General features: G+C 42.5%; 1 protein-coding gene across 16 annotated transcripts in view; it reads right to left on the bottom strand.

Annotated features, from left to right (window-relative positions):
• Positions 1 to 27,014, bottom strand: part of ANKS1B (ankyrin repeat and sterile alpha motif domain containing 1B) — an 885,134-nt gene that overhangs the window by 28,613 nt on the left and 829,507 nt on the right. For 5 of the 16 annotated variants that reach the window (XM_054988164.1, XM_054988167.1, XM_054988168.1 and 2 more), the window contains one exon: positions 2,806 to 2,877. The exons of 6 other annotated variants lie outside the window; for them this stretch is intronic. In XM_054988164.1, the coding sequence (XP_054844139.1) occupies positions 2,806 to 2,877 (72 nt within the window). Of the gene's footprint in view, positions 1 to 2,805; positions 2,881 to 13,788; positions 13,985 to 27,014 lie in introns of those variants that run through there. 5 more of the 16 variants (XM_054988165.1, XM_054988166.1, XM_054988172.1 and 2 more) reach the window with 2 other exon arrangements.

The raw sequence follows: 27,014 nt of genomic DNA, 5'->3' as shown, positions 1-27,014 counted from the left end.
ATTGCCTATAAAGAAAACATCTTCAGTTTAAGGCCAATTCACACTTTTTGTGACAATTACCAGAGGTGAACCCTACAAAGATATCCCATATCTCAGTATTAAAGGGCACACAGTGGATATGTAGAAATAAGTGTGTGACTTCTGGGCATGTGTCCACTGCATGATTACAGAGATCCTTTTTATATATTACAGTCAATATTGTGTATGTGGTGAGGAACACACGTTTCAAGTTGGCTCATAACTGATATGGGCTGATCAAGTCAAAACAAAAGGCCTTTTAGGACCAAGTGATACAATGGGAAAGATTTCAGAACATGCTTCCCCGCCCAGAAACAATGAGGCATGCAGTCTGATCCTATACATATTTTCTAAGGACAGGGAGTTTGCACCCTTTTAGTACTTCATGCCCTTAGGTAATTTTTTCAGTATTTATAGAAGTGGTGATGCAGTGAAATAGACAAGAAACATTAAAGGTTTGTAGTCTTGTTCTCTATTTAAGTAATCTTATTAATGTCACTCGAAGAAATATGATTGTATTCCAAGATTACACTTTCTTCCACTTGAACAATCAGCTTGTTGAGATTGAAGATGACAGAACATGTGATATCTGTTTTAAAACCCTTATTCAAATAACTTTCAGCAAGATAAATATACCATATTGGCAAAGCTGTATGGAAATTTATGTAGAGCAGTACTGTTAAAAATTCTGCTTCAGAAAACATGAGATAGGCAAGGAATATAGGACATGAGAGAGTATAGTTTCCTTCTACACCCCACTGTTTAACTAGCCACAAAATAGCCACAATTCAGAGCTCTTTTTGTGTTCAAGTTTCCCAATCCCATGTCCAACATATTAAATTATTTGCCCTCTATAGCTAATCATGTGTAGTTCTGCATTGCTAGGTCATGATATATGTAATTAATAGAGAGTAAATTGTTATAAGTCCATATGTTATATGATTACCTAGATTTTCATTTTGCATACTTTTCAAAAGCATCCATAGTAGCTGTTCTCAGTTCAAGAGCAAGGAAGTGATGCCTATAGGGAAATAAAAATTGTTCAACACTTGAACAGGTACTACGTTGCATCCTGTAGTCTCTATGTTCAAGGATCAGATATCTTTCCCATTGTTTTGGGATCATTGGACCCACGTGGACTCTGCAATGAGGAAGGGGATAACATGACTCTTCTTGTCTTTTCTGCATAGAAAACGCACACCAGTACAAACTGTGTTCCTTTTGAACTGGGTTAAAGATTTATTTACCAAATTGTAAAATTACAATTTTGGTAGCTAGTGCTATAAAATCTAAACAAAGTTAAAAATAAAATGGAAATAACAATTCAAACAAAGGGAAGTAATTAGAGTCAAATATCCACCTTGAAGCTAATTAAGTATCACCTTCCAAACAGAGGACACAATCCTAAGCAGGTCTACTCAGAATCCTATTGAAGTTTGCTCATTACAGTTTCCTCCTAGGAAAGTGGTCTTAGAATTACATTGTAAGTCCCATGTTAAATCAGATGCAGTAATATTCGGAGGTATTCAAGCATATGGATATGCTTAAATCATCCAATAAAATCAATGAAACTTAAATGTGCCAAATCTTGGCTGAATCATTCTCATTGTAAAAATTAAAAATCTTGAAATCCAGCTGAAGTGAAGTTTCATTAATTTAAAAAATCACTGACTATGAATGTTCTTTAAGCCATCATTTTTATTCAGCTAAAACTTTTATTTCATCTTTATTTGCTGTCAATTGGCACACACAAAGCCATCACAATTGTCAATATTAATGTACTAAAATAGTTTAGTTGGGTTCTTCAGTTATCATTTTGGGGTGTTCAATTTTGGTATTCAACTTCTATCCTCATGCAATAGATAGGGAAAGCAGGAGGCAAGGCCTTATCCTTTACAAATGCCAAATGTTATCATAGCTATGCTTACTCGTGGGCACCCCAGCATAGGCATAATATAGTATTCTTAAAACTGTTAGTGCTGGTCATCCAGAGGGGAGTGGAGCAGCCGTGCAGGTACTTGCTGTCAGCTGATTCCCTGCATCTAAGCAAACGTGTCTTCCCTCTGTGAGTTACAACTATGGAGTGTTTCATGGGTTACTTCTTTTTATGCAAATATTAACACTGGTGTTGTGAAAAATGGTATATAACATCTATTTTGTACACACATCAGGAAGCAATAACATATACTTGAAGTAACACACGAAGGCGTTCTTAGGGCTGATATTCTAGAGATGAGGGTGTTGCTTTCAAGACACTTTTTGCATCTAAAAATAAGTGCGGATTGTTTAGAAGTCAAGATGAAATAGAAAACACCACCCGTGTAATGCACATTGAAATGACTCAGTGCATTTTGAAACCAGGAGAAAACAGCCCTGAGAAACTAAACTACTTTGTTACCAGAAGGGTGAGGCACAAAACAGGATAAAATTGCAGAAATTGTGCAATTTATACTTATTCTTGTCTTTGGAAGTGAACAAAGACAACCATCCAAAACAGAAATTGAAATCATGATGGTAAATCTTTTTTTAAAAAAAGAGAAAGGAAACAGACTTCAGAGCTTAAAAAAAATTGCATCCAGTTATAAAGAAACCAACACGCTAATTGCACAGTATGCAAAATGAAATGCAAAACACACACACAATCACAATCCTGGAAATCACTGGATATCATATTACACATTTGCTTTGCAGTCTGAAAGGCGTGGCTCCTGTATCAAGTATTAACACCAAGGCAACACACTGAACAGCGATACAGTGACAACGTAGCCATTTATTGAAGTATCTTACATTATGAACCTGATGGACTGCTGTGTAAGGATATCCTGCATTCTGGTTGGTCCATATCTCACAGACAGACGACTGCTAATATAAACAGAAAACTACATCTCATCTTGTAAATAGTAAAACCCCACAAACCCCACCCCACCCCAAAATCCAGAAAGCTCACGTAAGAGGAAAGGTAACAAAAATGGCAAGAAATGGTAGCTTTATATTGGAAACCTTTATTAGAGCCTTTGTTAATGCATATGCTGACAAAACATTGTTTGGACTTGTAGAAAGAAATCCACAGTTCAAGGATTTGAGAGTGGACATAGGCCCTAATCAGAATAACAGAACCATTCAATCAGATTTATGATTATGAAAAAGAATTGAAAAGCATGAAAGAAAAGCATGTACTTTCAATCATATCTTAGCCTTGATTTACATTCAGCTGCTGATTTTTTTTACTGTATGTTTATAGAGGCTGGAATCAACAAATGCTGAACATGATTGAACAAGCATCACTGCTGAGAAACCAGCACTAATTCCACTTGTTTCGGCATATAACATAGAAAAATCATTAGAGACAATCCACTCAAACCAATGCTGCAAAATCTCCGGTCATTTCAATGGAATATAAGTTCTATAGAAATAAACACAACTTAGCATAACTGTTTTAAAATACATTTAAATACCATCTTGGCAGCAATGATTAGCAAAGAACAAGTGCATAACAGCAAAATGGAGTGACCACTCTGTTCCAAGAGTCATTTGGAATGAAAGACACTAGAATTCAGGCAGAGTTTGTATTTCTGGAAATAGAAAGCCAGTGAACCAATGGTCACAATAAAATAACTACAGCTAAAGGAACAGAAAATTGGATTCATGGGAGCTGACAGCACCTGGTATATATTTTCTTATTTGGACTCCACAGGCAAATCCAAGATAATAGCTCATAGTAGCCAAGCAACTAAAATAAGTACCAGATATAGTAGCTACCCAGTGTCTTGAGCAGGAAACAATGAAAGCCTTTAAACTGATGAGAAATGCAACTACAGTCTCTGGGGTAGCTAGCAATTAATACATCAATGGCTTAACCACAGTAGGCAGAGCATCACCAGCCACAGAAGACAAGAAGCAGAGATTTAATATCAGTGTCTAAATAAAGCCTGCACTCTAACAGGCACAGCTTCTCGCAAGAAAATCACTATTGCTCCTATGTTTTCCTCTGTGAAATGTAGATGCATCACACTGACTGACAAGCTGTATCACTGCTAAAACTCTAAGGGCTGGGAATGGAGGTTGCCTTTCTGTAAACAGAATAGCAAGTGTTCCTACAACTCTGTTCTAAAACCCTATAGCAGAACAAAGACGCGATTAGGATGGGACACAGCAGCCAGTGTGCCAGCATAGTTCTACAGCCAGTTAAACTGAGTTGCCTGTGAGAATCAAAACATCACAAGTCATTTAGTATTAGTATGTTGGCTAGTGGACCTGAAACGAATTCTCTTGAAGTATATAATGATAGTTGGTTGTTGTGGGTTTTCCGGGCTGTATTGCCGTGGTCTTGGCATTGCAGTTCCTGACGTTTCGCCAGCAGCTGTGGCTGGCATCTTCAGAGGTGTAGCACCAAAAGACAGAGATCTCTCAGTGTCACAGTGTGGAAAAGATGTAGGTCATTTGTTTCCACACTGTGACACTGAGAGATCTCTGTCTTTTGGTGCTACACCTCTGAAGATGCCAGCCACAGCTGCTGGCGAAACGTCAGGAACTACAATGCCAAGACCACGGCAATACAGCCCGGAAAAACCCCAACAACCATCGTTCTCCGGCCGTGAAAGCCTTCGACAATATATAATGATAGCATCCTCAGCATGTTCTGGGCAAAAGAGTTCAGCAGTGAGAACGTGCTCTTAGCTCAATCTTCCAAATTTTACTAGTATTCCAAATTGAACAAAAGTTTGACTACTGGCACAGAACTAACAAGCAACCAATATGCAAAACATCATGATAGGGCAATACAGTCATCCAGACAAGGGCTGTTTTCACACATGCCTGTAAGATCGCGCAAAACTCACAGAACGAAGCATCTTCCTAAAGCGATTACCTGGCACGATCCCCTTTAATGGTGCAATGATGTCAGAAATCACGGCATTAAACAGGATCATGCCAGGAACTCGCGCTAGGAAGACGCTTCGTTCCATGAGTTTCACGTGATCTTCTGGAGGCTTTGGCCATGTGGAAATGGCTAAGGTATAACCTTCAAGAAACAGAAAATATAATTAGCATGACCCACCACTTGCGCTTGTGTTGCATGCAAAAGTAAGTGCTTCATTTCTGCACTTTCAGTCTGTGTGTCTGTCTGTGTCAGGTGCATTCATATATATAATTATTTGACAAAGCTGAGACTTACGAAAGCTCATACCCTACCACAAATTTTGTTTGTCTTATAGGTGCTACTGGACTCTTGCTCTTTCTATTCATATCTACAGTTCCCTTTGCAATCTTAACATTTTGAAGTTCAGAGGATCATGTGCAACGGTTCCTTTCCTGTCTAAAACCCAAACTCTTTCCTCTTGCCAGAACAAAAATATTTAAGTAACTTAAAATATACACAGGAGTCTTAGTAGCCATATTGGCACAAAGATAAAATATTCTGCATGGCTCAAAATAGTAGCCTGTCAAAGAAACCACCTGTCTTTCAGAAAGCTACCTATAACAGCTGTATCAAACTTTTACTAATACTTTTTTTAAAGATTTGAATTTCCTAAAGTAGGAGTATTCTGAAGATAATTTTCAGACTAAATTAATACTGACAGCTTATCTTACTCATTAGTAAGTTCTATGTCAGTTAATGTTTCAATGGACAAAAAACTGAGATGTGGTATAGCAGAAATTTTCAACTGTGTCGAAGGAAATGGCTCTCTTGAGGCTCTTCCGGCACTCAAGGAAATTATATTAAACTTGTACTGAGAGTGGATTTGCACATTACAAAGAAGTACCAAAAGAAGTACTGAGTAGGGATGTGCACTTCGGGTATCCGATTCGGGTTTTTAACCCGAATCAGGCCCGATTTGGAAAGATTTGGTATTTTGGTATCACCCAGATTCGGAAATACTGAAGCAGAGCTTTCCGAAGTGATTTGGATCGCTTCGGAAAGCTTAGGGACAGCCAGCAGCAAAACTTTTGATGGCTGTTTGCATTTGAATTTGCATTTGCAAACAGCTGGCAAAGTTCTGAAGCAAAATCAAGCTTCCCGTGCTTTCTTAGGACAGGGGAGGGGGAGGAGTGAGTGACTCACTACAACCTCCTCCTTCCCCCTCCCGTAAAAACAGGTGGGAAGCTTGAATTTGCTTCAGAACCTTGCTGGCTGTTTGCAATGCAATGCAATGCAATGCAAGCAGCCAGCAAGGTTTGTAGAGATTTCCACCTAATTTACAGGATGGGAGGGGTGAGGAGGGGTGAGTGAGTACAAGGGGGAGGAGGGAGGGGGATCAAGGAAGGGAGAAGGGAGTTAGGTGTGTCCAATCCCACTGCTGCATCCTCCTTCCAGCCAATGGATTCTCTGGAAAGAGATGCAGCAGGGGATTTAAATTGGAGGCTTGCCTTTTGGCCAGCCCACAATTTTCCTTGGCTTACATAGAGACTTGAGAGTACTTTCACTGGGTAGACTCTCTGTCTCCATTGTTGGCTGGCCTGCTGGACTAGGACTTCACTGAGAGGAGGACAGGACTTCACTTTGCTTCACCTGGAGGATTCCCTGCCTGCCTGCCTGTCACCACTGGACTGCAGGACTGGTGAGAGAGTCAGTCAGTGATTCACAGGATTTTCTCGGGGGGGGGGGTTGCTTGTCTGGGTGGGTGGGTGGGGAAAGGGAGGGATTGTTTTTAAAAAGTTAATTTAAAATAATCTTTATTTTTGGAGGGGGAGGGAGGGATTCAGAGCCAGTTTGGTGTAGTGGTTAAGAGCGTGGGACTCTAATCTGGAGAGCCAGGTTTAATTCCCCACTCCTCCACTCGAAGCCAGCTGGGTGACCTTGGGCTAATCACAGTTCTCTGGAGCTCTCTCAGCCCCACCCACCTCACAGGATGTTTTGTTGTGGGGATAATAATGGCATACTTTGTAAACTGCTCTGAGTGGGCAATAAGTTGTCCTGAAGGGTGGTATATAAATCGAAAGTTGTTGTTGTTGTTGTTGTTGTTATTATTATTGCTTCTTTATGTGTGGGGGGAGGGCCTTTGTTGGTGTGAGCAGCTTCTGGCTGGGGCATTTGTTTGGGGGAGCTGGCCTTTATTTGCAGTTTTAAATTTTGGGAGGGTTTACCTTTTTTCCTGCTGTTGGTGTGGGTGAGGGGATACTGTTTCTGTTTGAGTTGTGTGTGTTGTTTTAAAGTTCACTTTTTCCTGCTGTTGTTGGGGGGGGGACCTGTTCCAGTTTTTTGCTATTTAAAAGTTTATTGTTGGGGGTTTTAAATTTTTTTACTGCTGTTTTGGGGGATGGGGAGGAACTGTTCTTATTTTGCATTTTAAAATGTTCCTGTTAGTATTTTAATTCCCCCCCTCCGCCGTTGCTGGTATGTGTGTGTGTGTGGGGGGGGGGGACCTGTTCTTGTTTTTTGCAGTTTAAAATTTTCCTGTTGGTGTTTTAAAAAATTTTTCTGTTGTTGGTGTTGGGGAACTGTTATTGTTTTTAAGTGTGAGTGTGTTCAGGAGGACTAGGTAGGGTTCAGCTGGGGCCTTGCTCAGGGTTTCCGATTTTATTTGCTGTGTTTAAGTGGTTGGGCCTGAGTTTTTAATTTCAATTTAATTTTGGTTTTGCTGCTTTGTTGTAAGTGTGTGTGTGTGTTGGGGAATTGTTGGTGTGACTAAGAGGGGACTTGCTTGGGGGTTTTGGTTTAAATTGGTGTGGTTAAGTGATTGGGCCCGAGTTTTTAATTTCAATTTAATTTGGGTATTGGTTCTTTGCTCTGTGTGTGTGTGTGCGTGTGTGTGTGTGTGTGTGTGTAGGGGAGCTGGGGTTCAGAGGGGGCTTGCTTGGAGGTTTGGGTGGTTTTTACTGTTGTTGATTGTAGTTTTGCAAATTTTACAGTTGTTGGGGTTGGTGTTTCTTACAGTTGGTATTTTACAGTTAAGGTTTGTTATCTGCTATTGTTGTTGTTCTGTTTGGTTGGGTGGTTGTGTTTGCAGTTATAGTAGTGTTTGGTAGGTTTACTTTGGGTTTCTCAGAGAAATTAATTTTGATTTAAATAGTGGACTTGTGAGTTAGGTAGGCTAGTGGTAGGCTTCTGTCATTGATTAATTTTGCCCTATAAAATACATTGTTAGGGAACCAAGGCTAGTTTCCCCTATTAAATAGGCTTCTGTAGGAGAAGAAACAATAAAAGTTAGGTTGGGTTCTGTTCAAATATAAATAGGCTTCCCAATAGTAGTCCCTTAACTAAGGTTTCCCTGCCCATCTCTGGCACCCTTGGAGCCAGGCTGGGCACTTTTTTTGTAATAGGCTTTCCCTTAATTTGGGGTTTAGGGCCAGCTTGATTCCTGAAGAGGAATTCAGCTGTTTGGTGTAGGTTTAGGTTTACATACATAAATAGGGCTCTTTAAAAAGATTTAAGTGACCATCTCCAGTGACAGAGCCCCCCCCCCCAAGTTTAGAAGTAGGTAGATTGGTAATAAATTCATTCTGTTGGATAGGCTTTAAGGTTTATTTTTAAATCAACTTAATAGCTGCTAGTTAGAGTCGGTTCAAGCGGGGAGCATGAGTGAGAGGAAAGCTGAGAGGGCAAGGCCCTCTTTTCTGAGGCAGCTGCTGGAGGGCCACCCCCAACCCAGGTGTCTGAGGCAGGATCTGGCACTGGGCAGGGGCCTGCTGCTGAGGCTCCCCCTCCTCCAGCAGTTGAGATCCAGCTGCTGGAGGAGGGGCAGCATGTCTCCTGAGATGGATATGGGACACATGACTTCTTAATTATTCTTAGTTTTCAGCTACATAATCAAAAAAAGCTTTCCATTTTTCCTGAATTTCTAGGATTGGTCTATTATGTACATAAGGTGTTAATTTTGCATTGACGCATATTCATATTGCTTATTCATCCATTCTGTCAAATCTGGACAGCATTCTGCCTTCCATTTTGCTGCATATACTACTCTTGCCGCTGTCACCATATATTTAAATAGTTCAGTACATATTTTTATAATATTACTTGATAAGGTATTTAATAACATTTTTAATAACATATTTTTTCTTTCAACACAAAGTGAAACTTTAGTATCATTTGCATTTCTTCATAATATCTCTTAGAAAACTGAGTAATTACCTTGGATTACAAATTGATAGACTAAAAGATGGAAGTTTTCTCCTAAACCAGAAAGATGAAATCTTGAACATTGTACAATCTCTGGGAATGCAGAATGCTACAGGAATAGACACATCAATGGAACAAGCTTATCTCAACCTCACTGATGGAATACCACTTGAAAACAACCTGAACAGCTGGCTAAGCCAAAGGCAATCTCTAGTCACCAAGTCTGCCACTGAAGCTGAATGCAGCTTTGACGCACAAGCCTGCAGTGAGCTGGAATGGATCATCCATCTACTCAAGGACTTTGGCATAGATAAACTTAAACCAATTTCTCTATTTTGCAGATACCCTTATCAAACCATTTGAGAAGGAGAAGTTTGAACAGTTATGCAAGAAGATGAACCTTCATTACTTCAGCTTCTGACACTTGAGAAGGGGTTTGTTGGGATTTTTGTGAGTGTTCTACGTTCATTCATGAAAGAGTTAAATTGTTATTCTGTTTGTTTAGTCAGATAGCTAGTAAGCATAGGACCACTTAGGCTTCGAGTAAAAGTTCCCACCATAGAATGGGGAGTCTTTAGTCTAAATGAAGGAATCTAGGATTGTCTATTGGATGAGCCAGTTTATTGGGGGGCAATTAGCTAGCAACATATACTAATGTTTTATTGCTTTTTGTTCAGTCTAACAGCGTGTCTCTAAGTTTCTCTCTCTAAGATCCTAATCTAGCCATTAAGATGTAGTTAGATATCTTTATTTTCTTACCAAATGTATCCTTTTTCCTTGTTATGTAGTTATTTTTATAGAGCTAAAACCACAGAAGTCTGTCTACATATTTCCAATGCCTAATATCAAACTCTGCTACCTTACTTATCTCCTCTTTAATTCTCCCATGCCAACAAGAAGTAAGTAAATGCAGAGGGGAAAAGGCCTTCTCCCAACTCAGACTTGAATGGAAGATAGCCCCCTACCTTGACACAACTGAATGAGCCACCTGGATTTATGCCACAGTAACACCAAGACTAGACTACTGTAGTTGTTAAGAACAGCAGGACTCTAATCTGGAGACTCCGGTCTGATTCTGCACTCCTCCACTTGAAGCCAACTGGGTGATCCTGGGTCAGTCACAGCTTCTGAGGGCTCTCTCAGCCCCACTCACCTCACAGGGTAATTGTTGCGAGGATAATAATAATGCACTTTGAAATCTGCTCTAAGTGGGCATAAAGTTATCCTGAAGGGTGGTATATAAATAAAATGTTATTGTGTTATTGTTATTAATGTACTTTATGTAGGTCTCCCATTAAAGCCAGCTTGGAGACTCCAGCTGGTATAGAATGCTGCAGCTCATTTACTTTCAGGAGTCAGATGGATCAAGCATGTCAGAAAATTGTCAGCCCCAAACCAGGTTTTTGGTAAAAATGGCTGAACTCAAGTTCAGAATTGTGTTGTTAGATTATGACCTAACTCAGAAATATGGAGGGTGGGGTGATAAATAACACCCGTGGAGCAGTCTTTGAGTTCCCCAGTGATTTGACCTTGGAAGACTGTTCTCAGAGAGGCTCCATGTTCACTGTCTAAATTTTCACACAGCTGAAACGCTAATTAACAGCTCAGCCCTGATTGGCTCTTGAGTTGCTGTGGGATGCACTGAGTCCTGAAAAAAGATGACTCCTCAGCTCACCCAGCCCCCATTCCTTTGCTCTCTGAGTTAGCTTTCTTCAACCAAGATCAGACCATGATGCAAGTATGCCAGAGAGAAGATGAAGCTGCATGCTAGTCATCATCTTAGCACATCCCTATGCCAAACCAGCTAGGCATGGGAGGGGGCTCACATTCTAATAGAAGGGTGAGATAAACAACAAATGGACGCCAATTGGAGATGTTTAGGTAGGTAGCTCTCAAGTTTTTAGATAGGCAGATTTTATTATGTAGCAACAGTAAGGTTTTCTTATTTTAATGTATGTTGCTTGTGTATGAGTGCTTTATGCTTTATGCAAACACTCCTTAAGCTAATAAACTTAACTTTTTTTAAGCTGAGTCCAGAATTCATGATTTGGGAGTGAGTACACCCCAGAACAAACTTGGAGATTTGAAAGCCAAGTCCTTTGAGAAAGGGAGAGCTTTCAGTTTCACAATCAAAAGGGAACACATCCTACCTACCTGATTGCTGAAGTGGCTGTGATTAGTGCTCAGAATTAGGAGGAAGGAGGTGGCCTTCCTGACAATGCATATCACTCCCATTGTGCAGTCACTCCATTACCCATCAGTTACCGGGCTCAATTCAAGGTGATGACTATCATATTCAAAGCCCTTTATGGACTTTGCCTGCCATATCTGCAGGACCACTTCTCTCCTTATGTTCCACCACAACAGCTTTGCTCACTTGAACAGGGACTTCTGCAGATACCACCCTGCAGCTGGACAAAATCAACAGCTGCCCATACACACACTTCCTTTGTGGTAGCCCCCACCTTAGGGAATCCCTGAGGAAGTCAGGAAAGCTCCCACTCTCCTGGCCTTCCACAAACTATGCAAACTTAATTATTCAGGAAGGTTTTCTACTCAGATATAATAGGGCTGTGTCATAAGAAGTAGCTAAGAGAGATGACACAGTGAGGGACAGGAGCTGTAGTCTATGCTACTGAGTACTGTCTGCTGATATAGATATGCTCCTACTGGATAGTTTCCACATTGCTAATATATGTCTTGTTAATTAGTTACACTTTGTTTCAGAATGTTTCACCTCTGTTTTTTTGGCTTCATGCTTATTTTCAATTTTTCCACTATTCTACCCTATTGTATGTTTATTGAATGTCCTAACTGCACATCAGATTATATTTTGGTCTATGAATGTCCCAGCTGTTGATAATAATGTATTCACTTGTACTGTGTAATCCTTTATGATTCTTAGTGAGAAAGGCAGACTAGAAATAAATAAATAAACAAATACATAAACAAATAAATAAATAAATAAAGGTCATAATTTTCATTTATTCAACAAAGTCTACATAGCACATAGGGTTTTAGACAAAACAATGCATGCATGGGTAATTGCCAGAATTCAAGTATTGTTTTCTGTCAGTAAATGACTGAGGGGGGGGGGCATTTCTAGGGCTGTTTTGGCCTTTGAGGGAGGTCTGATTGGGATCCTGGTTTGGCAACGACCATCACGTCATTCTACCATACTACTGGTTGCTACTGGGCCTGGCTGCTTGCTATTGTTCAACAGCAGCCATTCATGAAAGCAATGAACTTATTTCACAGACTTGTTACGAGGCTAATAAGAAGGAGAGGAGAACGATGTAAGCTTCTTCGGGCCCCCATTGTGGAGAAAGGGGAATAAAAATTAAGAAAATAATAAATATAGCTGAAGTTTGGGGAAAGGAAAATAAAGTGGGTGGGTGATAAGGAGAGAAGCAAGGAAAGGTTAGGGTACGGGGGGCTCCCAAGAGAAGAGAAAGAGAAAATAGTGTGGGGAATGGGATAAAGGGGGAAATGACAGTGTTATATAATGAGCCCCTTTTGTTATAGAGATAACGGGTGACTTGTTTAAAAAATAAAAACTTTTGAGTTCAGAGAACCAGATTGTAATATTTATAACAATATAATGACTGTTACACTAATATAATGATTAAAAAAATAAACTGAAAAGGCCTCAGTGGCAGAGGTAAGAGGGCAAGGTTGCTGTCAGTAGACTGAGGCAGGGAAACTACAGAGAAACCTGTCATGTGGAACCCCTGTTTCTGCAGCAGCAATGGGGAAATTACACAAGCATTTCCCCATGCTGAAAACACCAGTACAGTTCTTTCGCACATCTACCCTCCCTCAGCATTTTTACAGTTGTGGAGTCAGTTTATTTTGTTCTGCACATACCTTAAATAATCAGGATTTTCAAGTGAGGGTGCTGTTGTCATCATTGTCATCATTGGTGATGTCATAGCACCCCCCTTTAGTTTTCTGTGCATGCTTATATCATTAGGGCTGAATTCCAAATGGACCATGGGATACACACTGTGAAGGGTCCTTCGCTGAGAAAAGGAGGACATCTTGATGGGTGATTCCCACCCTCTATTCAGGGAGGCAGGAACAAGTTTTTCTACTTCCTATCTTCCTCATGGGAGTCACCCTTCAGTTCTGGTGACTCCAAAAGCAGTTATAATGTCATAACTATGAATACACCACTCTAGAACTGACTTGCAAGGAGAAAGGTTAGTAATGACAGGTTAAGGAAGAAAACAGTTGGACAGGAAGTGAATTTGTTACATAGAAGAGAGTGCAATGACAATGGTTTTGGAAGGGACAAGATGTCCTCCTTTCCTCAAAGGAGAAGGACCCCTCATGGTGAGTATCCCATGGTCTGTTCTCCCTCTGAGGTGGAGGACATCTTGATGGGACCTCCCAAAGCACCGTACTCATTTTCTTGGTGGGTCATCGTCCCCTAACCATAGGATGTGTTGTAATACTCTTCTGCCAAATGCTGCATCAGCTGAGTCATTAAGTGTTCAGCTTGTAGTGCTTAACAAAGGTAGATACTGTCATGGGCTCTGATTCCTCTGAGGATGAAGACTTCGTAGAGGACGACAGGGGACAGAGTATTCCAATCTCCTCAGGAGTCAGGCTTGTGGCGGACCACCAGGGAGTGGAACAGCAGGAACCCTCCTTGCCAGAGCAGGCTGAGGAATCCAGGGCAGAATCAGAGACAGAAGCTGTTCCCTTACCTGCACCAGAAGCTGAGACCAGGGCAACATCCCCACCAAGCTCCCCTGAACCTGAGAGGCAGCGTAGGGTGCGACAGCATCTCGTTATACAGGAAAGGAGATGAAGTGCGAGGCTTCAGGCACTGAAACAGCGGCGTAGTGACCTTGAGTCCTAGCAGGATGCGGCACTGCCTTGGAGGTGATTGCTTTTAAGCCACGACACCCTTTCCCTCGTTGCAGAAGCATCTGCGCAAAGACCTGCCTGGCTCTACTGTGACCCAGCTCTCTGCTATACCTGCTCTCTCAGCTCTGACCTTTGGACTCAGCTTTCTGGACTATATTTTCTTCCTTGTTCCCTGGATGGCTTTGGTACACTTTGGACTCAAGTTAGGTCTGTGTCTGTTTCCCTGCCTGCATTCAGCACAGATACAGATGACCAAGAGGCTGCCTTGCAGACCTCTTCGACTGTAACATATCTGAGGATATAGTAATAAATAAGGAAATAGTTTTCCTCATTTTCTCTGTTCTACAAATAAATGCTTTTAGTGCCCATCTTACATCCAGAGTATGCTACGTCCTTTCTTTAGGGTGAGAAGGATTCAGACAGAATGGTGGTAGACATATTTCCTGTGATCTGTGGAAAAGAGATTTCACTTTTAGTATGAAAGTAGATCTGTTCTCAGAATCACTTTGTCCTTATTGAAAATACATAGCTTGAGGCTAATCAACAGTGCGCCTAGTTCCGATACTCTTCTTGTGGATGTGACTGTGGCAAAAAACAAAGTTTTCATCCTCAGCCACATGAGAGGAATTTCCTTGAAGGGATGTCTAGTTAGGGCAGACAGAACTGTATGCAATTTCCAAGTTGGGAATCTGTGAACCTGTGGTGGATCCTTCAGAATTGCACCCTTGAGGAAGCGACAAATGTGGGAGTCTCTGGACAGGCTCAGTCCCTGGTAGCGTGGTAGCACTGTTGTCAGGCTGCAACCTGACTTCTTAAAGTTGAGGCTCTAAAACTGCTTGCATGCCCATCCTGTAGGAAGGAGAGAAGGGATCTGATCTTGGGTTTTGTGACGTTAACCCCTTTTCTTCTACACTACCTGGCAAAGGCTTTCTATGATGCATTATATATTCTGTGAGTAGACTGTCTTCTAGAGGCTAGTATCATGTCAGTTACTTGTTGAGAATAGTTTAGCTGAGAGAAGTAGGCCAGCTCAATCTCCAGGAGGTTAAATGTAGCCAATCCAGATGTGGATGCCATACTGGGCCATGTTGAAGCATATCTGGAAATACTGGAAAGGTTAGTGGTGGATGTGTTGACAGCTATTGGAGAGCGGAAAACTATGGGCACCTGTAGGGTGCTACTACTATGGTTTCTGCTTTTTGTTCTTTGACCTTCCTGATTAACTTTGGAAGAACTGGAGTGGATGGGCAGATAAACAGGAGAATGCATGGCCATTGTGATGTCAGTGCGCCAGTTGCTTCAGCCTCGGAATGGTAGTATCTGGAGAAATATCTGTCCACTTGATGGTTGATCAGTGACACAAATAGATCTACCAGGTAGATCTGGTAGATCTATTTGTGAGGTGTATTGAAGATCGAGTGTATTGAAATGAGTTGGAACAGATCTTTCTTCAGAGACCATTCCCCTCTTGGTCTGTCTGTGGAGCCAGTCCACTTGTATATTAATTATACCTTTGATGTGTTCTTCCTTGATGGATGCCAGGTTCTTCTCTGCCTGTGCTAATATCTGGAATGCCTCCTTGTATAGTGTTGTAGATCTGGATCCTCCTTGTTTGTTGAGGTAGGTTTTGGCTGACATATTGTCTGTTCTGATTAGAACATGATGTTCTGTTATCCATGAGCTTAAGAGCAGTAGGGCCAGATGGATCGCCCGAAGTTCCAGGAGGTTGATATGGAAGCTTGTCTCCCTATTGGACCACCATCCCTCACTGGCGAATCTTCCAGTATTGCTCCCCATCCGGACAGGCTGGCATCCCTGAAGATCAGCTTTGGTACCCAATAGTTGTACGGTTTCCTATGTAGGAGATTGGATGTTCTGGTCCAAAATCCAAGACTGGCTTTCACAGTTGCAGGGAACTGAATGGAAAGATCTTTCTTGCCATGATCTGTAACTGGAAAGGTCTCAAAAGCTGTTGCAGTGGCCTCGTATGCTCAAGATAAGGAGTCCAGTTTTGTGAAAGTCATCAAGGAAAAGAATCTAGCTTTGATGACAGTTTGTCACATCTCCTTCATTTTCTTTACTTGTTTTGGTCAGGAAAATGTGACTGCATGTTATGTCTAGTATGATTGCATGTTTAGTACTATTCCCAGGTGTTCTGTCCTTTGATTGGGTTATAGGGATTCCCAGGTGTTCTATCCTTTGATTGGGTTATAGGGAGCTTTTCTGAAATTTGATAAGGAAACCAAAATCCTGTAAGCATCAAATAGCTGTTCTGTATCGTATTGTGCCTTGGTCTCAGAGCTGGACCTGATTAACAAGTCATCCAGATAAGGATGCATGTGGATACCCTGCTCCCTTAGTTTCACTACCAGATGAATTAAGATCTTTGTGAAGATTCTTGGTGTTGTGGAGAGACTAAACAGGATGCTCTGAACTGCAGGTGGAGTTCTCCTACGCAGAATTGAAGGAATATTTGGAGCCTGGGAGAGATCAGAATATGGAGATAGGTTTCCTTTAAGTCTTAGAGGTGAGGTACTCCACTGGCATCAGGGATTCTGTGATTGATCTCAGCATCTCCATTCTGAAGTATCTCAGCTTGATGGATTTGTTGAGAAACTCTCATTTCAGTTTTATCATTTTAATATCGCCCACCACTCTCCATTCTTTTTGAGGACCATGAAGAAGATGGAGTATACTCCTTGTCCTTTTTCTGCAGTAGGGACAGGTTCAATGGCCCAAATGTTGAGAAGATGTTATATGGTGGCATGAGTCCTGTGTAGTTTTTCTGTATTCCTGTGGAGAAGAATGACAAGAAAATGTTCTGATGGGGGTTTGGCAAATTCTATGGAGTATCTTCTGGTGACTATCTCCAGAGACTAGTTGTCTGCTTTGGAGTCAATCCATTTCTTTCTGGAATTGTAGAACATGTCCTCCCACTGGAATTGTTTTGTAGTAATGCCTTAATAGGCTTGTTGTCATGAGCTGGTTTGCCATTTCTGTTTGAGAATTGTTTGTTGAATCAATTGTATAAGTGTCCTCTTTGGAAGGCTTGTTTAGAGAGCCCCAAGGAGATCTTCTGTTGCCTCTGCTGAATCTCAGAAATGCTCTTTGGGAATGAAAGGAATAATTCTCAAAGGGTCTCCTGTCGTTGCAATTCATTGTCTTGGGCATCATTTTTTTCATGTCTCTAGTTTCTATGAGGATCGTGTTGAGGGCGTCCCCAAATAATCTGTTGCCTTGGAATGGATAAATTATGACTATTGCCTTGGAGTGCAGGTCGACTTGCCAGGCTCTTAACAATAGTGATCACCTAGCAGCCGCTGTAGATGCCATCGTCCTGGATGGAAAGATTAGGGAGTCTAAGGTGGCGTCTGCTATGAACAAATTGGTTTTAAGTATTCTGTTGGCTCCCTCTACTACATGATGATTACTGGATGGATTGAGCTGAAGCACTTTTTCTAGACCAGATGATGACCACTCTGGACACAATTGAAGTGATGGTGGAGGCCTTTATGGCCATTGAAATGGCTTCATGGACCTTCCTGAGCAAAATCTGCTCTTTTGTCCATGCTATCCCAGATAGTACCCTCACCATCTGCTGACAGCAATCCATATGTCTGCATAGGCAGATATACAGATTGCCACAGGGGCATCCACAAATGTAATCTGAAAAAACTGATCAGTAAAGGATGGTAAGGCATATAGCTTCTTAACAGATGCTGGGAAACTTTTATTGGCCATAAGCTTTGTCCATTACACCTTTAATTGCTTTTCAAAGAATTTGAGGAATGGGAAGACCCTTTCTGTAGTACTAGACATAGGAAAGAATTCTTTATTACGCTTGGGTATGGTCTTAGGTTCTGAAGGGGAAGGACGTATATCCTCTCCTGCAGTTTCAAGACTGACATGGTCTTGGAAAGGAGGTATTGGTAGTCCTCTGATTTAAAAAATCTTGTTGACTGTTCTGAAACTTCTATATCGTCCTCTTCTCCATCAGAGAGGAGCTCCCATTCCTCCCTTTCTAGGGAATCACTGTCTTCATAGCTGACAGGATCCCATTGAGAGTTCTTTCTCCCTTTCTCTGGCATAATTTTCTTTCCTAGTTGTCTTGGTAGGCCAGCTAGGATTCCCTTTGTATGGGACTGTGCTTTCAGCATTTCCCTGTCTGGGAATAGAAGGACAAGAAAATAAACAGGACGGAGATTCTTCTCTTCCTTCAGCCCTGTAGTAAAAACTAGCAATTACTTCCCTCATATTGTGTCTAATGACATTCGGGAATTCCTGGGATACTATTGTGGGTCCCGATCTCATCATATTACTCACGAATAGCCCTCTGTCATTTGCCATGGGATCTGGGGGCATGGGTGATTGTTGAATCTCAGACCGGATTGACTGACCCGCACTAGGTCTGGTTGGTTGCCAACATTGCCCCCATTGGCAAGGCCAGAAATGGCTGCTGTTTCCTTTGATCAGGAAGAATGGCACTGATTCTTGATGTGCTTCCTATCTCATCACGATAGGAGCAGCCACAACTGCAGCTTCCTCATGGTCTGCGTGGGTGTCTCTGGGATTGTTGCTGGGAATGGCAGTGAGGGGGGCTTCCAACTCTCCTTCAGAGAGGAACCCGTCACTTCTCTCATGGTTTTCCATCCTATTGTGATGGGGGAATGCACTCTGCAAGTCTGCAGCTCTGACTTGCCACAAAATGGCCGCTGCAGCCAAAGAAGAAGGAAGAAAACTTCCCCTGTGGACCTTTGAGAAGACACACAAGGAAGAGAGATTAGAGAAGAAGTGGAAAGGTGGCTTTGTGCTGTTCATGTGACGTGCAAGGTCGCGTGAGGCTCCCCGGCAGACAGGCACGTGAAAGGGGCAGCGTTGCCATCCTCACAGTCATTGGTGTCCCCCGTCACGTGGGAGAGAATGGGCTCGCAGGGGGAGGGAGAGGAGGCGGGGAGCAGTCATGTGACGAGAGGAGGGCACCGCAGCAGCCAGTGCAGCTGCTTTGTGAGCATGTTGGGGCAGGTAACAGGTGCGCACAGGGGCTCACGAGGGGGGAGGCGGTGCACCTCATCCCTTTCTGAGGGGAGAGGCCGGACAAGGAGGACCCTCCTCAAATTGGGCTGGAAGACTGAGGGGAGTCGCAGGTCCCCCCTGGGTAGGAGTTGTGTGTGTGGATGTGGGGGGGGGGCGGTTAAGGTGCCTCCTCACAAGGCCCGGGGCAGGCAGGAGGGGGAGGCTGTCATAGCTCTGCTGCCCCTTGGGCGGGGACTGTGGACTCCCTGAGGCTGGACTGGACGGGGGGGCAGGAGTGCCTTCAGCAGGACACAAGCTGGGGGGGGGAGAAGTTTGCTGAACTGCCCCCCTCCCGGAGGCATGTGCACTGCCGGCTGCCATTGGGGGACTCCTGTCTTTGCTGGGGGGTAACTCTCCTCTTTCTTCTTTTTCTTAACAATAACAATAACAACAACAATAATCTTTCCTCACTGAGATCAAAGGCAGATTACATGCTGCAAATTATAGTTTGCTGAACTGTCCCCCCAAAAGAACGTGCTTAGCCCAGCTCCCATGGTGGGGGGGGGGGGTCTCCTGTCTTTGTTGGGGGGAGGGTTTAACTGTCCTCTTTCTTCTCCTCTTTTTAAAAACTTATTATTGTTATTATGACTTCTCACTGCGGTCCAAGGCGGATTACATGCTGCAAGTGATTATAGTTTGCTGAACTCCACCCCCCCCCCAAGGAACATGTGTAGCCCAGCTCCCATTGGGGGTCTCCTGTCTTTGCTGGGGGAGGGGAGTTAACTGTCCTCTTTCTTCTCCTTCTATTTTTAAAAAACTAATTATTGTTATTATGACTTCTCACTGTGGTCCAAGGCGGATTACATACTGCAAGTGAAAACAGTATCAGTTGCTAGGGCTGCCTGCATAGTCTTCTAAAGAAAAGTCTCCTTTCCCCAGTGTATGGTTGCCAGCTCCAGGTTGGGAAATTCCTGGAGATTTGAGGGGTAGAGGCTGGAGAGGGATTTGGGGCGGGGACCCCAGCAAGGTATAATGCCACAGAGTTTCCTCCTCCAAAGCAGCTATTTCTTCCAGATGAACTGATTTGTGTCACCTGAAAATCAGTTGCAATTCTAGGAGACATTCAGGCATCATCTGGAGGTTGGCAACTCCAATGCCAGTCTGTGAGGAGGGCAGTCTAGAAATGGGAATATAATAATAATCAGGGCAGCTGCTAAGGCAGCTTCTTTCACCCTCAGTAGTTCCAGGAGTAGTTCTGTTCTGAAGTGGAAAGGTGAAAAAAGCAGCTAAGATTAAGTTCTGGAAGGTCGCAAGAGAAAGGGAAGAGAAAAGGTGAAGAGCAAGGTAACACTTGAATGATGCTGCTCTCCCTGTCAAGGCAGGAAAGAAAGTGAGAGGAAGAGTGGCTCCCACAAGAAAGACAGGAAGCAGAAAAACTGTTCCTGCCTCCCTGAATAGAGGGTGGGAATCACCCATCAAGATGTCCTCTGCCTCAGAGGGAGATTAAAAAGACTGAAAATGAATACACAGGAAAGTCTTTGCATGGGGAAGCCTAAAAGAGGAACAACATCACCCATATCTAAGTCCCCTCCCCTGCATTCCAAACCAAAGAGGCCCACCAAGGGCTAACTCAGAGCCAGGAGGCAGAGGCCAGCAGCAGCAGGGCAAACCGGCTTCTGTTGGGATGGAGCCTGGAGCAGCAGTGGCTATGTGCTTTTCAATCTGCACTGCCTGTTCTGGCTCCAGCACTAATTCCATTGGCCACTAATGCTTTTGCAATTATTTAAAAATCATTTTCCTATTGCTATATCAATCCATCATTTTAACTATAGTAGATTCTTTGAATGCTCACCTTTTATTAAAAAAGTAAGTCTCTAGTCCCTTCCCTTCCAGAGGTATAAGGAAAAAGACATCTCTCCACAAGGAGCTAGACACAATAGACTCGAATGTAGCTTCCAGAAAAAGACTGGAGTAAAAGTTGTTTCAAAAGAACTGAGAAAAAAATCAAGAAAACAAAAAAACAAACAAAGTGAAAACTGAAAGCCAAAATATATGTACAGAAATCAGGGGATAAATTGAAGCACTCAGAGTCGAGAACCAACGGAAAAAACTTGCACAGAAAACGCCTTTCTCTTCAAATCACCAGGCTTCTATTCATATCTCACACAGATATTTTGAATTAACTAGATATGGGTTTTAAGTGATGCAAATGTCACAGCAGAACTTGTAAACCAAAAATTCTAATAGAGTGCAATTCAGGTTACAAATGCATATAATGCAAGTGGTTCACTTGCAGAATTGTACTGAAAAGGTTAGAGAAAAACAAACAAATGCAGATGGTGCTGTATCACATGACTGGTGCTTGATCTATGCAGAATTCTCGCCATGTAACTGCTTATCTTACTGTTTTTAGTACTTTTCCAACAACAGACTGGGTGTAATAGAGCTGAAAGTGTGGTGAACCACAAGAGTATATCAGACTTCTGTGTTGTTCCGGGTGAAGTGGAGTAAAAGACACAATAAATCTTTTTTACTTCAATCTTAAGACCCACAAAGTTAAGCAATTAAACCTATCCTACTAGGTCTCAATATTTTGAAGAATTATTTTTTCAAAGAAATTATGTACAGATGCCAAAAGATTCTCTTGAGAGCTACCACACTAGATAATCAAGAAAGAGAAGTATTCCATGCCTAACAATAATCAGAAGTGAACTAGTCAAGCTGCCAGATACATACCATCACAAGGAAAGCCTTCACATATACATGATGTTTCATTTGCTTATTCATTTTGTTCCCATATGGTCGAATCCACATTCACCCATTACCCGCATGTTTATCGGATATCTTCCGTTTGCCTCCAATCCGCGATTTTTTCCTCTTCGTTCACATTCCTGCTTCCAATCCGTCTTTCTCGCGCGTCCCTCCGGTCACACGGCCACTCGAAAACCGCTTTTTTGGGCGGGACCTTTTTTCCCGCCCATTTTTTAAAATTTTTTTGAGCGCACTTTTCCGTTATTTCGATCTTTCCTTATAAAGAAACATCATTGAAGATAATGTTGCCTCTCTTTCCCCCACTGACAGCACTGATGGCTCTCTCCCATTTCTTTTTTGGAAATTTGGAAGCATTTGGGAAGCTTTTGTGGACATTTCCTATGCAGGACAGTTCAGTGCCTGAATTTTACTGAAGTTTCACTTCCTTGGAGTGTCATTATTTCGATATTTCATAATTTCGATATTACAGTAATATAAAATAAAAAAAATAAAAAACAGTTAAAAAGGAAGTTTCACAAGACCGTTCTGAGGGTGGATTCACCCCAAAATGATTTTTCAAACTACCAGATTTGATTCAGAAACAGCATAATCAATAAATCCAATGCTATGAAGTCAAAAACAGTCTTTTGCAGACTACGGAGCACTTGCAAGTTGAATCAGCCAATAGGAACTCTCAGAACGGCCGGAGAGACAGGAAGGGGGGTGGTTTTTAAAAAAAAACACGTAAATTGCGCATTGGCCCGTTCACGGCCACCGTGAAACTCCCATTGAAAACCTGTGACCACATATTCGGGAGAAATGCGAATGAAACGCGTCTGTTTAATGAGGTAATGTGACCGGCACTCGGGATTGCGTGGGGAATGCGGGGAACATGCGACTTAGAATGAGTAATGTGGATTTGACCATAGTTAGAAGGCTTCTTCTGAGGTGCAGCTATTAAGCACATATGAAAAAACAGGAACCTCTAAATTACAGAGCAGATTTCCTTTGTAGCCTTCCAAGGCATGGAAACAAAGGTATAATCTTTCTTGGGGGTTTCAAAGCAGTGCCTGACTTTGGTGCCAACAGGTAAATACGCTCCTTACTTTTTTCAGTGACCATGTTTTTCTGAATATTATATCTATCTAAATACTCATGACTTTTAAGATGCATGCTGCCAGCCTATAAAGGTCAGTAATGGCACTTTTCCATAGGTCTAAATGGTGGCATTCAGGTTATGAAAATGCTGCTCTGGCCATGCCAAGATATGATGAAAAGACAAGGACAACTGCATTTGCTTGATACTAGCTTCTTCCTCCTTATACTTCATTTACCAAGACTGAACTCCTGTGTATTTGAGCAAGTTTGCCCTAAGGATGAGATGAACTGGTACATGTAAACAGCTCTAAAACTACTGCAAGCTGCTTCCAAATTAATTTCCATCTAACTGAACAGGAGTAGTTCTTTTTTTTAAGGAGCAATTGCTTCAGGTTTCATCTGTCATACAATGTGGACTTTTACAACCTTGTCTAATCTCAAAAAGATGCCAGTCTTGATGCTCATCCCTTACATCAGGATTTACTCTTATTATTTGAGTTCTAACGTAATGTACACGCACACACAATGCAGTGAATCTTTTGCTGACTGACTAGTTCTTCCAAGTTGATATTGTCACTATAACAACCTCTCTAGCCTAATATTTCTTATTCTTCAAATTGAATCTGAAGCAAGTAGCAACATATTTAAGATAATGCATTCCCTTGATAAAAGAATATATAAAAATTGATTATCATTGTGCTGAGAGACTGTAAGGAACGGCTCACATATGGACTAGAAATGCGGCTCTCCCAGCAGCAGCAGAATGCAGCTTAAGCTGGGAGCCGTCCTTTGCGGCCCTGCCCTGGAGGAAAGGAGACAGGCTCCCTTCCCAGGCATCCTGGGCTTAGCCGGGGGGCGGAGCCAAGAGCCTGATTCAGGCGGCTCCTCTCTTCCCAGCTGCAGTCTCTTTGAGTGCGCGAGGGTCTAAGCAGAGGCTTGACCCTTGCGGTGGCAGGAGATTTTGGGAATAGGGTGCGGGCTGGTGAGCACCCTGTGGCACTTCCCCGTGAGTGGGGACAGGGCTGCCATTAAGGGCGGTATGCATGGTTGCAGCTACCGTACGCTGGCAGAAACCTGCGGGGATCCTCAATGCAAGGCCTCCCCTCATGCTTTGCGGCTGGGGCGTAACAGGTGCTTCAATGGGGATCCATGGCCTGTCTCTGTGTCTGTCTCTTCATGGCCTGTCTGTGTCTGTCTCTTCCTTCCAGCTGGGGTTGCAATGCGGCTCTCCCAGCAGCAGCAGAATGCAGCTTAAGCTGGGAGCCGTCCTTTGCGGCCCCGCCCTGGAGGAAAGGAGACAGGCTCCCTTCCCAAGCATCCTGGGCTTAGCCGGGGGGCGGAGCCAAGAGCCTGATTCAGGCGGCTCCTCTCTTCCCAGCTGCAGTCTCTTTGAGTGCTCGGCCCACCCACCTCACCCTGTTTTTAGTGCAGGAATAGCCGGCTGCTGGGTCCAGAGCCAGGTAGGAATTTTTCCCTCTTTTCCCTGATTGGCCTTTGGGAAGGGGTTTTTTTTGCCTACCTTGCACTAATGGCAGTGTTCTGAGTTATTGTTGGGTTGTGCTGTTTAGTTAGTAGTTGGCAGGAGATTTTGGGAATAGGGTGCGGGCTGGTGAGCACCCTGTGGCACTTCCCCGTGAGTGGGGACATGGCTGCCATTAAGGGCGGTATGCATGGTTGCGGCTACCGTACGCTGGCAGAAACCTGCGGGGATCCTCAATACAAGGCCTCCCCTCATGCTTTGCGGCTGGGGCGTAACAGGTGCTTCAATGGGGATCCATGGCCTGGCAGCCCGGGTTGCAGCCATTCAAAGGATGGCCTACACCCGGGGGCGTGGGGCTTGCCCAGACAGGTCAAGGCGGAGGTCCGGAGTTGACCCCAGGGCTTGACCTGTACCGCTTAGTTAGCTCTTGCCGTGCATTACCTTTATGGTCATTTAATAAACGGCCCTTTATTCCAAGTCTGTGTCTGTCTCTTCCTTCCGGCTGGGGTTGCAAAATACCAGTTTTCCAGACTTCAGGGTAGGGTTGGTCTTGGACTTTTAGGTGCATCCTGCTTTTAAGTGCTTTCAGAGTTTAGTCTAGCAATGTCCAGCATGTCTATAGATAAGCTTAGATAATGTTATGACACGAAAAAAGTAAACGAGGGTTCAATTTAAATAACAATGTAAAATAGAAAAAATTGATGGAATAATATTTTTCCAACATTCAAGTATTGTCATTTGTTTCAGGGATAGAAACTAGAGATTATGAGACTCTGTACTGTCATCTGCACGTAGGTTTAGTCAGGGGTCATTTCGTAGAAAAAGAGCTGGAGGAACTTATTAGCATAGCTCATTAGCATATGTCACACCCCTTGACATCACTGGAAGTGTGTCATTAGCATAACTGATTTGCATATGCCACACCCCCTGACATCACCTATCCTGGCTGTTTCGGACCCAATCCTGGCCATTCAGGGCTGAAATTGGGCCCAAAATGGTCAGGTTTGGGCCGCTGCTGAGTGGGAGAGTGATCCACCACCCGTCAGAGGCCCGATCTGGGCGTTTCAGCCCCAATCCAGGCTGAAACGGGCCCAACAGGGCTGAGAGTCAGGTGGGTGAGGCCACCTGACATATGACCTCTTTGGGGAACAGCCAGAACTGTGTTCCGGCACATTCCCCCTTGAAATGAGCCCTGGGTATGGTCAAGTTTTTATTTTTCTTATATTTAAATACTGAATGTTAATTATATGGTACATTTTTATTTATTTTATAAAGTATCCTGTTTACCATATATTCTTTATTTTTTAGATCTTGTATTTTTAAACTATTGTTATTTGGTAACTGCATATTTGTACTTGATTTTATTATGTTTAAGGCCTACGGCCGTATAAGCAGAATAAATGACGATGATGGAAACCACAGACTTCGGTTTTCAGCCAAGTTCAGTGGAGCTGCTTTGAAGGATGCTGCCTGAGTGCTTTAAGAATAAAACTCCCATTTCTGTCTGTGGATATTTATTACTCATAGTATATAACTAAGAAGGATTTTCTTTGAAGCATCTCTAACTGTTTAATGGAGGCAAATGTGATATCTTCTGGTAGAATCCTGGCTTCAGATAGGACAGATTGGGAGAAAAAAGTTAAAAAGGAATAACACCTAAAACAGGAAACTGAGGATTAAAAGAAGAGAGACATAATACTAATACAATGGAATAATGTGCAAATATCAAACTGTTCAATGACAATAAGCTTGGTATTGCCTACTCTGACATTCAAGTTTTGTGACCTTCACAAATCTCTCAAGTGGTTGTTCCTCTGCAGTTCCCAGAAGTGTTTCTAGAAACTGTCTTGTACACTAGGGAGAATTCCCCAACCCTTTCTGCAGCTAATAGGTTAGGAAAGTACCTAATTCAGCAAAATAAAATCACATATCAACAACACTCTTCGAGTTAAAAGATGATTAGGCTACTTAGATGCTTTAAAAAAATGTGCATTTGAGCAAACAGTACTTATCAGTGGTTCTTTAATTTTCCACCAGAACTATATTTTTCCTTCTAGCTGCGGTTTATGTTTTTTTTAAATTTGTTTTTAGGTATGATACAGACTTTAACAGAATTATTTGCTTTGTCTTTCCCTTTTGTGACTGAACTACTGAAATAGTCCAGCTTTGCTCATGGCTATGCTGGCCACTTGGATGATTCTGCAAGGGCAAAATGCCTGCTCAGTGGAGGGAACCATTCATGCTTCATGAACTGAACTGACCTCCCATCTGTTTTTTTGGGTGCAATTCATAGTTTGCTTTCTGATGTATATTATGAAGCATTACAGCATGACTGATGACTCGGTCTTCTGTCACTCTGTGCACCATCAAAGAACATCCCCCCCCCCCGATCACCCCCATGGCACTTTTGCTGAAAGAAGCTCAGCTACGGTGACCTTTAGAGTAAAACATGGCTTATCTTTTTGGAGAAGCATATGCTTGATTTAAGGTAGTCAGTGGCTTACTCATGTCTGGTTGAATGAATGGAAAGAAGACTGCTTGCAACCGTCTTTTGCAGATGGTTTAGTATAGTTCTTGCAGCATCACTATGGTGATCAGAAAAGTCACCAAACAAATGCATTAAAAATCTTAATCTCTGCCACAGAATTTCTAAATATATAAAATCACTGAAAAGCCTTTTTATAAGTGTTAATATGCTGCACCCAAATTTTAGCAGATTCT

Source organism: Eublepharis macularius, chromosome 9 (assembly GCF_028583425.1).
Source record: "Eublepharis macularius isolate TG4126 chromosome 9, MPM_Emac_v1.0, whole genome shotgun sequence".
Classification (NCBI taxonomy): Eukaryota; Metazoa; Chordata; class Lepidosauria; order Squamata; family Eublepharidae; genus Eublepharis; species Eublepharis macularius.
The sequence above is the reverse complement of the archived record's forward strand: the minus strand, read 5'-3'. Positions and strand labels throughout refer to the sequence as shown.